Source organism: Argiope bruennichi, chromosome 7, assembly GCF_947563725.1.
Source record: "Argiope bruennichi chromosome 7, qqArgBrue1.1, whole genome shotgun sequence".
Classification (NCBI taxonomy): Eukaryota; Metazoa; Arthropoda; class Arachnida; order Araneae; family Araneidae; genus Argiope; species Argiope bruennichi.
In genome coordinates, this window is record NC_079157.1 from 119,102,298 (window position 1) to 119,114,972 (window position 12,675).

Consider the following 12,675-nt stretch of genomic DNA (forward strand, 5'->3'; position numbering starts at 1 on the left):
CTAGGCCTTGTAGCAGCGTACGTATTTTCGAAGCTTCACTTTCAGAATGCAACTCAATTAAACGTTTTTTTTAATGTTGGATATTTATCAGTATCAGGAGGTTTCAATATTATATCGCTTACACAATTCAAAATATCAGAATCAACTGCAGAAATAACATGATTAAATTTTGTATCGTCAGCAGTAATTCCCGCCAAGGCGAATTGCGCCTCAAGTTGAACAAACCATAATGCAGGGTTAGCTTTCCAGAAAGGCGGAAGTTTGACGCCAACACGAGAAACTGTTGCGTCGTTGTTGGCGGAATTTGGAGTATCTCCTGGCATGTTTTATTCAAGAAATCAAAGGCACGTTATAAATATAATTTCACAAAACTGCTTTGAAATACGAAAATACAAATAATATACTGATAATCAGAGTAAATAATATGAAAATGCTAATCCAAATTATATAACAGAAGTTCCGATGGAAATTATTTAGGCTGTGAAAATAGAAACAATATTCAACGATACGCTTACCGCCATTAGGAAGAAATGCGCTATGGCGCCATTTAATGCATAAAGAAAACTGGGAAAGTTATCCTTTCACTTTTCGAGTCACCAAATGTGGGATGTTTTAGTGGAGAAGGTTGCAAATTGGGATAGTTAAGTTACATCCACACATAAAGAATGAGCGACGACTTTTTTTATATAAAAATAAACATCTTTTAATTTTTAACGCTAACACATCGACAGACAACAGATTTTTTTTGAAAGACCGGAAATTGATCTTTTTAATTCGCACAGCTTGCGCGCTTGATCGTAGATAACTGCTTCGTACTTCCGGTGCGCAGTTAGGAAAATAGTTTTTCGAATACAGTCATTTTGATGGAAGCAGGATCGCCACAATATAAATACATTGTACTTAATATGATTTCTGCAAAAAATTTCTTTGGTTTTAACAAAACGTATATCACTATTTTATGTGGTTTTACTGCATGTAATCTCAAAGTTCGTTATGTATTTCAAATTCCAGGTTTCAATTTGCACAGCATTTAAAGAAAGTAATCATAAAATTCGAGTTTTTAAAATAAGAATTTCGAAATCTAAGTGTCAAGCCTGAATGTTTAAAAACGTTTCTTGCAAAAAAATATTTTCTTATCAAAGTTTTCCTCAAAAGTTTCCAAATAAAAAAATAGAATCGTATATATTTCAAAATATTCAAGCATTCAGAATTTTATATAAATTTTTATATATTAAAATTTTCGTACGTTCTTTTTTTATCTTACTTTTTCTTATCATAAAATGCTATTTTTATAACAAATATAAATGTTTACGTAATATTTTAAACATTTTTATGATGAATTAAATATGCAAAGCAGATTTTATATACAAATGCATTATTGCCAGAAACAACAGAATTCACTTATTCTCATGTTATATGAAAAATCAACAAATTAAAATGCTGCGTGTAAATGCTGTGATAAGATTTAGAATGTGCTATTGACAGTATTTAATTATTTTTCAAAGTACCTATGAAATCGCATTTTTTCAATAAAGATGTATCTTATATGTTATAAAGATATCGAAAAAAGTATTTTTGCTCTTAATATTGAAAAAAAAATTAGTATTTGAGGCATCATAATTATCTTATTCTTTTTATAAAAAAATGTCCTAAAAATTACTTTTTAGCAATATACAATCATTATTTAGTTAAATATATTATTCTATGGACTTTATAATTTTGAGGAATACAAACAAATAATTTTATGAACAATTTTGGACTCCATTAAACATTTTTTGAATTGATTATGAGTCGTACTCTTTGAAAAGTCTGCGGCAGAAAACAGTTTTATTTTTACAGATATTTCTGTTACATTTTAATATATTATTATTAAATGATAGTAACAAAAAAATCTCCGAAATACGCATTTGATTTATTTAGAAAAGTTTTTAAAAATGAAATAACTTACTTAATACACATTTTGAAGTCGGAATCTTTTGGAGAACTGGTTAATGCACTACGATTCAAAATATTCCATAAAACATCTCAGCGTTTCCATTTCTAATCAGCAAGTGTCGTTGCATAAAATATCCTTTTACAAATTGAACCTATCTTCAATTTTTGTGGGCAATTGGTATCTGATGCGATTGTGAAAACTATTTTTCTTACTATCTGTTTTTTATTTCAACAATTTATATGAAATGCGAAGTTGCCCACAATGAAATATATGACTAAAAAAAAGCACAAATGAAAATGACAACAGCTGGAGAAGAATGTATGTTTCGTCAGAGAAGACACAGTTCGCTTGAATGTATCAATATCTCCACTTCGTCATGCGGAACCATCCTCAATCAGGAAGGATGTGCATTTTTGGTTCGTATCACAATGAAAAAAAAAACCCTTTTCCATTCTTTTTCGAACTTTTCTTTTGGAAATACCTCATGCAGATTCCCTTCCCGAAACATAACTTACAATTAAGCTCATTTTAAGAATGAAAAACGTTTGGAAATGGGATTTATTTAAATTCATAAATTGTTTACAAGTTTTCACTTATACAGAAAAGTCCGCCGTCTCATACCCCCGTATCCGTAACCATTCTGGTCAGTGAACGGTTTGGTGAGTATGTTATGGGAATTTTATTAAATACCAAAATTTTAAAGTAGGAAAAACAAAAATAGCTCTATGAAAATATCTGTTTGAAAGATATTTATTAATGCAAATGTATGTGAAAAAACTGTGGTGTTTTCTTTCTCTTTTAGTTATTGTGAGTAGGACACTTGATGTTGAAAGCTAGAGAGGTAAGGAAAGATCTATTTTCACTGATAAATTTAACTATCCTGTGGAGTTTATGCCACACAAAGTGTGGTTGTAAAAGTGTTTTGGAATGAATATGATTTTTGAATAGATTATTATGACCATAAAAGAGTGAGAAAGTGCGCAGTTCTTGATATTTTATGGATGCGAGTGTAAATTGCAAAATCTGAAATTCCAACGTCTTTCCTAAAAAATATTTAAGCTTAAGAAAGAATATTAATTGGCACGAAGACTCACTTTACATAACCGTATAGGCTCTGCTTTTTAAAGGTGTTTTTCAATGAATACAATCTTTGAATAAATTGTTAGGACCATAAAGGAGTGAAGAGGTACACGATTTTTGAAATGTTATGGATATAACTGTGGGTCGCAAAGTCTGAAAATCCGGCGCCTTTCCTTAAAAATATCTAAGCGCAAGAAAAAATATATATAAATATTCATTGGCATAATGATCTATTTTACATAACCATCCAGGAATTATTGAATATTCACTGGCCAGTGTTCCCGGATGATTATAGAACAAAGAAAACTCAAATAAATAAAATATGAATTTAGATCATGTATTTAATAAAATTTCCATTTATCACAACGATACTGAATAGTATAGTACCTGGATCTTATAGCATATAAAAAATTAAATTAAGCTCAATGATTAACTTATCATGAAATCTAATAATCATTAAGCATTGAACTTCATACTGCCAGGTAGTTATCTCTTGGATAAGCAAACCTTGGATGCTTCTTTGTTGTAATTTCCTTACTTTTTCTCTTTTTTGAAGCTTTTTTTTTATTTTTTATTTTATGGCTTCTTAAGAAATAAAGTCTACTTAATAAAATCGAGAAGATTTAATAACCGTTATATTAAAGTGCCCCAAAAGTTTCCTTCTCATAGCGCTATGAATGGCCTTATCTGGTTTTGCTTGTGCAAACATGCCGGCTTATCTATTAGCCGTCTATGTCATTGAGTGTAAGGACAATAGGTCTCCAACTGTCTCAAAGCAGGGACTACACCCCAATAAAGTTCTTTTGTCCATTTAGTGAGATTGGAAAGGCGTCATTTTCTACGAGCTTCTTCCTCAAGGTGAAGCAATAAATTCTACGAAATAATGTCATCAACTGGATCAATTGAAAACTGCCATAGAGAAAAAAAATGGCCAGAATTAATGAATCGCCGAGGCGTTGTTTGTCATCATGACAACGAGAGACAACATATTGCACTAGTTGCAAGAGAGAAACTCTTACAGTTTGATTGAGATGTTTTACCGAATCCTACATACTCTCCAGATCACTCCATCTGATTATTACTTCTTTCTGTCTTTCAAAAATTATCTTTGCGATATACCGCTTTAAATCCATCAGCGCAATAAAAGCGCACCTCGAGGATTATTTCTTGGAAAGAAGGCATAATGAGGCTTCCTGGGAAAAAGAAGATGGTAATAGAGCAAAAGGGTTCTTATATAATAAAATAAATAATATCTTAAACAGTAAATATTGTGTATTCTTTTCATGTTAGAAATTTGAAAGAAACTTATGGGACACCCTAACATTATATATAAATCTGTTACATCAAAATTTTTTTAAGTAAAATTTGTTACAAGGGTGCGTTTTCTTGTTTCAACCAGGAAAAGTAATTTCAAATTGATATTACGCTAAAATGACTTTGATTTTTAAAATCGTTTACTATAATCGTAATTGAAATAAGATTTATTTTTGTAATGAAATTATTTATTATTTTAGTTAGTAGTATTAAGTTATTTTGGATTTAGTTTGATTATTTCTCAATCTATATTGTTTTTTCAATTATATATTTGTTAACAAACTATATATCTTACTCCTATCGATTGAATATTTAAATCTCAAGAAAACTTCAGTAACATTTTTAATTTTAGTTTAAAGAATCCTGCTATCGCAAGACATTCAATGATCTTTGTTTTTTGTTTTTTTATTCATCTATTGCATTAAAAATTACTTTTTTAAAACTTTATTTGTGATGCTCAAATCTTTGATGAAAAAAAATTAATGAAACTTAACGTAAACTAAAATTAATAATTTATTTGAATGGATTAGTAACATATAAAATCAATTTAGAACTTCTTCTCAAAAATATATATAAAAATATCTTCTCAAAAATATATAATTAAAACGCTGTGGAGGAAAGAAATAATTTGTTACTGCTGTGTTTGGCTATATTTATTAAGTATATTCCTTTCATTTGTTTGTAAAATATAATTCGCAATATTTTTCTATGGTATTAAAAATATCAGTTTAGTAGATGTGTAAGAAATAAGCGATGAATAAAATACAAACCCTTCTGGAATACATTAAGCAAAATTTTATTGAATAAGAGTAAAATATTAATCACTCAGTTATTTTATGCAATATTTTGATAGTAATATAGCTTATACAGTTACAAATACATAAATATAAACATACATTTACAAAGTAGAAACATTATAAAGATAGCTATCATTACAGAGATACAAATAGGGTTAAATGTATATGTGCTTTTCAGTTACTTGTGCAGAAATAAAGAAAAAAGACATTTTGTACTATTTGGTAACTTTTTGTACTAATTATAAATCAAGCATTCATTTATTTACCTAACTGTACGCTTGTGCTAGAAGAAAATTTTACGTCTAAGGAAAATGCCAATTACTGGACGTATTTCCTCCGATTTTTTTTTTTTACATGAATAGGGTGCATAGAATATATAGCATGGATAAAGTATATAGCAATGAATAATACATATGCATCATATATAGAATAGAAGAAATGAATTTGGAATGCTTGAATTTTTATTAGAGCTTTGAAAAATTTTCCTGTTGATGATGACATTAATATATTTCTTGATTAGGCTAGGTAGTACTTGCTTTACATGATTAAATTTTAAATCTACAATTATTTATTTCAAAATAAAATAGTTTTATGTCCTATTATATAACGCCATTTCATTTTATAAGAGAGATTAAGAAAGAAATGTTTTTTTTTAATATTTTGTTTTAAAAATTGCATAATTCAAATTTACATGATTTCACAATACCTAAAAAACGAATTTTTTTTTAAATTGGAAACTTGACTAGAAAAGTTAATGAAGCTTGAGGTTCAAAGCATAAGAAACATTCATAGTGAGAGATAGTAGTAGTGAAATAAAGTTAAATAAGAAAGCTGAATATGTTCATTAAAAAGTTTGCTAGTTGAAAATTATAATTATAAAATTTCTTATATATTTAAATCTTCCATGTTTCCCATTTAATAAAACTGGAAAAATTTTTAAAAAATTCACCAGAATTATTTAAAACTAGAAACAATCTTTTGCAAGAACTCAAATACGAAGTTTCATTTTGTTATTAATTCAAAAGTTGTATTTCTTTTTTTCATAATAAAAAAAAATCGTTATCTACCAAGACAAATTTCTAGATTTAGGTTTTTAGAAGACAATTTGTTTTAATTATATTACATTATTCTTAACTTTGATTATCATATAGGTAGACTCACAAAAACTTAAAATTTATTCTAAAAAGTCTGAATAATTTATTTTAATTTAATAATTTATATTTCTATACAATATAGTAATACATTTTCTGTTTATTTAAGCCAGACTTGACTTTTATTTCTATTGTTAAGATCCTGTTTCCTAAAATAACTATTATTTTCTATAAATCTAATCTAAATCCATGAAAATGGTTAATAAAATGTTTACGAGATAATTAATCGTGAACATCCTGGACAAGACTGAAAACTATGCATTTTTTAAAGCCTGTCGTCAAAATGTCTCATCGTTAACTCTTTTATTTGTAACTTATTAATATTTCACTAAATTTACTCTATTTGAAATTGTATTAATATTTTAATGTAAAAGAATATTGTTAATATTTAAATTTAAAAAATCCTTCAAAACAAACACAATGCGAGACAAACATAGCGTTACGATATTACCGAATTATATAAATAAAAACAGTATGCTAAAGAACTGTAATGTTTTCAGTGTATTATCTTTAATTTTTCTCATATTTTGAATACCATCAGCATTCTCATGCAAAGTTCCTGTGTTGTATAAAAACAGTTAAGAATATTTTATGAGATTTGAAGACAGTGAAAAGTTCTAATAAGACAGTATTATTTTTAACGACGTAAGTTAGGAGATTAAGTATGTAATGACTTCATTGAAAAAAAAACTTTCATTTAATTCATGAATATTAATAAAACAATCAAGCAATCCTTTTTATTGAAAGCCTGCGGGAGTTGTCTCCTACAAATTTTCTCGCATACTCTCAAATGTATTTATTGATACATTATTAATCGCATGCCATAATCGAATAATAGTTACTAAATAATTTAATAGCGAGCGATCTTTCGCGATTAATCACGGGGATGTGGATAACACACGAGCATCAGAGCACCGAGAGTGCATTTTTGACGTTATTCTCCCGACCAATTGACCAAGTCTCAGTATCACACCACAAATTTCATATGTTTATGTCATTCCGTTTTTGACATAAGGAGATTACATGCTGTAATATAAAGTTCGACAAATGATTGACCCCTTGACAGATTTAGTTCTAAATTTGATAGGTATCGTTACTTTAGATACTAGATCTCTGTTCCGAATTTTATCCATATAATTTTCTTCTTTTTATAATTGTCGTATTAACATATTTCATTTGAATGTATTTCACTCAAAATTTAATAGAAGTCTAGAAAAGTGGTGTAAAAGCCATGTACCAAATTTTATCCGCATAGTGTACAGCATTTTTGAGTACAGTTGTTCCCAGTCAAACAGATATAATCCCAATGATGCGTTTTTCAATCTCGTGAATTTATAAAGCTTGAAAGTTAATTAAAATCTGGAGGTCGAATTTTTTGACAATTAAGTAGCTTTTCTTCGTATACGAAATATAGTAGAGTGTAAAAACAAGTAATGGGCATTTTATTTTTCAAATAAATTTTATTAATTGAAATTGTAAACAATATCCAGTTTTACTTTTTTTTTATTTAGCCATTTTCTAAATTTTACTTTCAAATAAATGTCAAGTTACTTTTCCAATTTTTAATGGCAACACCTCTGCAATTAAAACTTACAAGCCTATAATTTGAATGTAGAAGATATGCTTAGATATTTAAGATTTTAACTTATTTCAATATTTAAGACTTAAATATTTAATACAAAAAGACTACATATTAATAACTTACTATTAAATGTCCAAGAGAAATGTAGTTAGCTTATAAGCAAGCGTATGGAAATTCATATTTAATTATTATTTGCTCTAAGACTGTAGATTTAAAGGTATTAAAAATTCATACGTAATATCTTCAATGCACATGAAAAATCTTTGAAACGTCATTTTTGAAAAAACGAATAAAATGAATCTATATACATAGCCTTTATAATTATGTACATCGAAAGTATTCAAAATACCACAAATGCAGACATTTGCGATGAAGGTTATTAACAACTATTATAATAATACTATATATATAATTACTGCCTCTGTTTGAAAATATGATTTTTGTTTCAAAATAATTTTTGTCCGAATTTACAGTATGCATTTATTAATAATTATATATTATTTAAGTAATGTAAGTTTATTGATATAAATAAGTATAATTTAAGCTATTAAACACTGTCATTTGAAGTTTTGAAAACATATTAAATTTGCGGTAAAATACTTCATTATGAGATTTTGTTCTATTGATAAGAATCTCAAAGGTATTTCCGTTAAATTTTATAAAACTGCTTTTTTTATTGCAAAACAACATTGCATTTAAGGAAATGACCATTTAATAAATGTAGGAGATGTTATTTTATACAAAATATTTTCCATTATTATTTTGATTTTTGTCTAAATTCTACCAAAAATGCTTGAATATAATGAAATACTATTTGATTATAACAACCAGACATAAACATAGCTATTTTTTTACTAAATTATTCCTTTATTCATTAATATTCACTATTTGTATTATACTTTCAATCAGAGGAAGTTGACGTCAGCAGTTAATAGTACAGAATAAGGCGATAGCGAACATTTTGCTAGTGAATATGATCCAAGATTTTTATCGAAATTCATTGATGGGACATTTTCATCCAATAGCTGTTAGAAATTTCTGTCAGTTTGTAACAAACTCAGTGACATATTATTCTCATTCGATGACATTGTCCTTTGCCAAAATACAAGAGCAAATTTACTTTATATATAAAAATGTCAACGCAAAACTTCTTGATATGCAGCATGAGAAAATATTATTTTGCTGGTTTCATCTAATATTTCTGTAAGATAGAATATTTATGGTCTTTATAAGATTTTTACCAGGATCTTAAATGTAGTTAAATATTTAAATTTGTCACAATGCAACATTTCCTGTATTTATTTTCTATGTTATTTAAAAATATATTACATTTTGCAAAATATTATTTCATCATATCAATATTTCATAGATTCTTCATCAAAAATGTTGCTTTGTATTCGCTTTTATGCAGAATGTCTCATAATGGAGTTTTTCATGAACTGCACTTCTTACTTGTTTCGTACCAAATAATGTCTTTCAAGATGGAAGAGTAGTTCTTTAACCAGTTAACTGTTTTTGACGAGTATACTCGTCATGGGAAAAAGTACAACATTTTGTGTTATGACGAGTTTATTCGTCAGGAGTAATAAGTAGTGACAATTTGCCGTTTGAATTACAATTTTAGTAAAAAAACATATTCGTAAATTTCAGATGTTTAAAATATTTTGAGGCCAAGTCGAAATCAAAGAAGCAAATAAAAGATTATTGATATTTATTATAAACAAAAAAAACTGCATATAATCTGAACTGTTTTTCTTAAATGTATCGCTGTATTGTATTAGTCATCCAATTGTTTTGTTTCTTTTCGTTCACATGAAAAAATTGTATGTTAGTTTAAGTAAATAAATAAATGTGTTTATTGAAATAAAAATAATAAGCCATTTAATAACAGCATAATTTCATGTTACACGTACTCTGTGTTTGACGAGTAGACTCGTCATCGCTAAATCTTTGAGACACAATTTAGATACGCACTTTCCGAAGAGTTCGAAACAGTTAACTGGTTGTTGTTGTTACTTATGGCACTTGTCATAGACAAGCGCCCTGACGAAGTCAGTGATTTAAGCTGAGCTTCTTGTGCAATAGCTTCTGAGGATAAAGGCCCCTGAGAATCCGATTGTAGAAGTCTGACTTCTAGCTCATATGAAAATGATACTCACACACCCGCTTGCACGACCCCTTTTTACAAGGGGGCTCTTTCGCATATCTCACAGATAGAAGACAGGGAAAAAACAACCATGCCCGCACCAGGACTCGAACCCGGGACGCACAAATCACGGGGAAGACGCACTGCCCCTAGACCAGGATGCCGGGCAATTGACTATTTAACTTAAATCATTCTTTGCCACGAACAGATGTATTCGTCTTCAGAAAATCCTGTTTATAAAAACTCTTTACAAAAATTATAATTGTAGAGTTCAAATGAATCTATATTTATATGAAATGATACACTGATCTCTCACGAAATCTGGGATGAGAATGTCGTTTCTTTAGTCGTTGCAATTGATGAGTTTGTCGTATGTTTATCAGATGACGAACATGTGTGTTTTTCTGCAGTTGAAGTCTTGGGAGATCGAAGACTGATTCTTTGTTTAACGTATTTGAAGACTTTACGCGAACATGTAAAAAGTAAGAATATAAAAAGTCCTTGCAGAGGGTTAAGAAAATCGGAAATATACCACAATACAGTACTGTTCGTTATACTGGCCAGTACACCAAAAAGCCACGTTACTCCCATCATGAGTCCTAGCCTCACGTACAATATGAAATTTAATCTGGCAGTCTGATTTTGTTGATCACTTACATTCTTCATGGTATTGTTCTTAATGATAAAAGCACTTAACACAAAGAAAATAGCATTAACCATGAATAAAGTAAAAGCGGGTATCGAAAAAAATATGATTTTGGCTTTATTGTTAGTCATCCAACAAGTCTTCTTTTCGCCAATTCCTGGTTTTATCCATGAAGGCACGCCTTTTACGTTATCCAGAATAACGGCTGTGATTGTGATGATCAGAGGCACACCCCAAGAATAGATGGTATATATGAGGAACAATGTTTTTTTCTTGTTCTCAGAGCTGACTGTCAGTTTTGAAGTAGCCATCCTCAACGTCCTCCACACATCAAAAGCCATAACGTTCATGCAAAAGAATGCTACCAAAAAACAATTCTGTTGAATAATGCCTATAATTATGCAAAATAAGCCAAGAACTTCAGGAATCTGGCCAATTATGACACACGAATATGCAATCCAAAACGCTAAACTTAAAGAAGCCAAATTACATCCTGGTAAGTTTCTTAACGAAGGGACAAGGCAAAATGTGATCAAGTGAGCCGTAAGCGCTACAATGGAAATAGAACTTCCAACTTTGCTTATAGTTACTGATACAGATTCGTCGTCACTCGTAACGTGTATAGGGTTTAAATCGATAAAAGTAGAATTCTCATCATAATCGTCATCACTAGTGCACCTCAGAAGTTTTCCCTTGTAAAATTCGTAGGTCCCAGGTTCTAATATCTGCGGGTAATTTGAAAGCAATATAACTGAACCATTTCCTAGAACTTTGAATTCATCTAAATCGTACACCCACCTTGTGCAATGTCTTAAAATTTGCCTTTTTAGTTCCAGGCTGCGATTGAAGCATATCCTTACATTATCAATCGTGATATACGATCTTGTAGGTGACATTGTGGTATTATAAGCAATAATCAAGACATTGCCTTCTTCAAGAAATTCCACGTCTTTTAAATCCAAATATTCACAGTTCGAAGAATATTGTCTTTTTTCTTCATCATGGCTTATTGCTGTGTCCTTGAAATCTGCTAGGTTTTTGGGCTCTAACGGAAGCCCATTACAGCTCAACAGCCATGCAGTCAGTAACAAACAGTGAGTCAAAGAAGCTACATGCATATTTTCAACACTTCTAAAAAAGTTTGAATGTAAGCTCTTTACTATAATTATCTGTTGAAACCATCTTGTCGTCTGCAATTTTTATGAACCTGTAAAAAAAACCAAGCGTTAGATTGTAAACATTTTTTATTAAATATTTGAAATTTTTCATTTATACAGTAAAATTATTTTTCTAATTTCTAATAAAACGAAAAAGTAACAATATATAGCATTGATTCTACAATATTCTAAAAATTATATCAATAAGAGAACTAACCAAACATGTATTGCTAATATCCCAATACAAATTATTACTCTTAATTTATAAAAATTGAAATGCCAATTTGATGACCCATATTTAATTGTATAATCTTTGAAAATTTTAGAATAGCAACTCCCAGATTTCAGTTTTAGTTTTATACTCAAAGTGCTCCCCAAATATGAAATTTTGGGCAATTTGATATAAAATAATAGGAAATATACAAATAATTAAATCAGTGTTTTCATTCTTATAAATAATAAAGGGGAAAATGGATAACTGTCAACGCTATTATGCCAGGTTTACATTCGGCCAGTTATAAGACGACCAGTAGGCAGCGCATGCATAGAAAAGTTAAAAATGCTGTTCAATCGATGGCAAGTGATTATCCAGACGGGACATGTCTCTGAATTGTATTTTTTTCTTACTGCTCATGCGTTTGTAGAATTTGGCGGTTTTTTTTGGCGTGAAAAAATTGATTTCTTATCATAGATTAATTTCGACATTTTTTTTTTCTTTGTCCTTTGTGATGCGAGGTTGTGTGTTTTTTTTATTTGTGATTTTTTCCTGTAGTTTTCTGAAATCAGGTATATTGACCTTTTTATTTTGCCATGTTTCTTTGTGTAAATATCCATCATTTTAAGCAACTTATATAGATAATATCTGT

The 12,675-nt window shown here is 29.1% G+C and overlaps 3 protein-coding genes across 5 annotated transcripts in view; 1 reads left to right on the top strand and 2 right to left on the bottom strand.

Annotated features, from left to right (window-relative positions):
* LOC129976655 (G-protein coupled receptor Mth2-like) overlaps nucleotides 1-12,675 on the bottom strand; it is a 75,378-nt gene that overhangs the window by 13,716 nt on the left and 48,987 nt on the right. Inside the window, exon 1 of one of the 2 annotated variants that reach the window (XM_056090342.1) lies at nucleotides 1,949-2,198. The exons of the other annotated variant lie outside the window; for it this stretch is intronic. The gene's annotated coding sequence lies outside the window, so the exon portion shown is untranslated. Of the gene's footprint in view, nucleotides 1-1,948; nucleotides 2,199-12,675 lie in introns of those variants that run through there. 2 annotated transcript variants of the gene reach the window in all.
* Nucleotides 2,425-12,675, top strand: part of LOC129976663 (GTP-binding protein 8-like) — a 163,814-nt gene continuing 153,563 nt past the window's right edge. The window contains exons 1-2 of the mRNA XM_056090358.1: nucleotides 2,425-2,595; nucleotides 2,739-2,777. Of these exons, the coding sequence (XP_055946333.1) occupies nucleotides 2,760-2,777 (18 nt within the window). The 5' untranslated portion in view covers nucleotides 2,425-2,595; nucleotides 2,739-2,759. The remainder of the gene's footprint in view (nucleotides 2,596-2,738; nucleotides 2,778-12,675) is intronic.
* The window catches only part of LOC129976657 (G-protein coupled receptor Mth2-like), a 30,122-nt gene continuing 26,042 nt past the window's right edge, over nucleotides 8,596-12,675 (bottom strand). For both annotated transcript variants that reach the window (XM_056090345.1, XM_056090344.1), the window contains exon 2: nucleotides 8,596-11,859. In XM_056090345.1, coding sequence (XP_055946320.1) covers nucleotides 10,319-11,770 — 1,452 coding nt within the window. In that variant the 5' untranslated portion in view covers nucleotides 11,771-11,859 and the 3' untranslated portion in view covers nucleotides 8,596-10,318. The remainder of the gene's footprint in view (nucleotides 11,860-12,675) is intronic.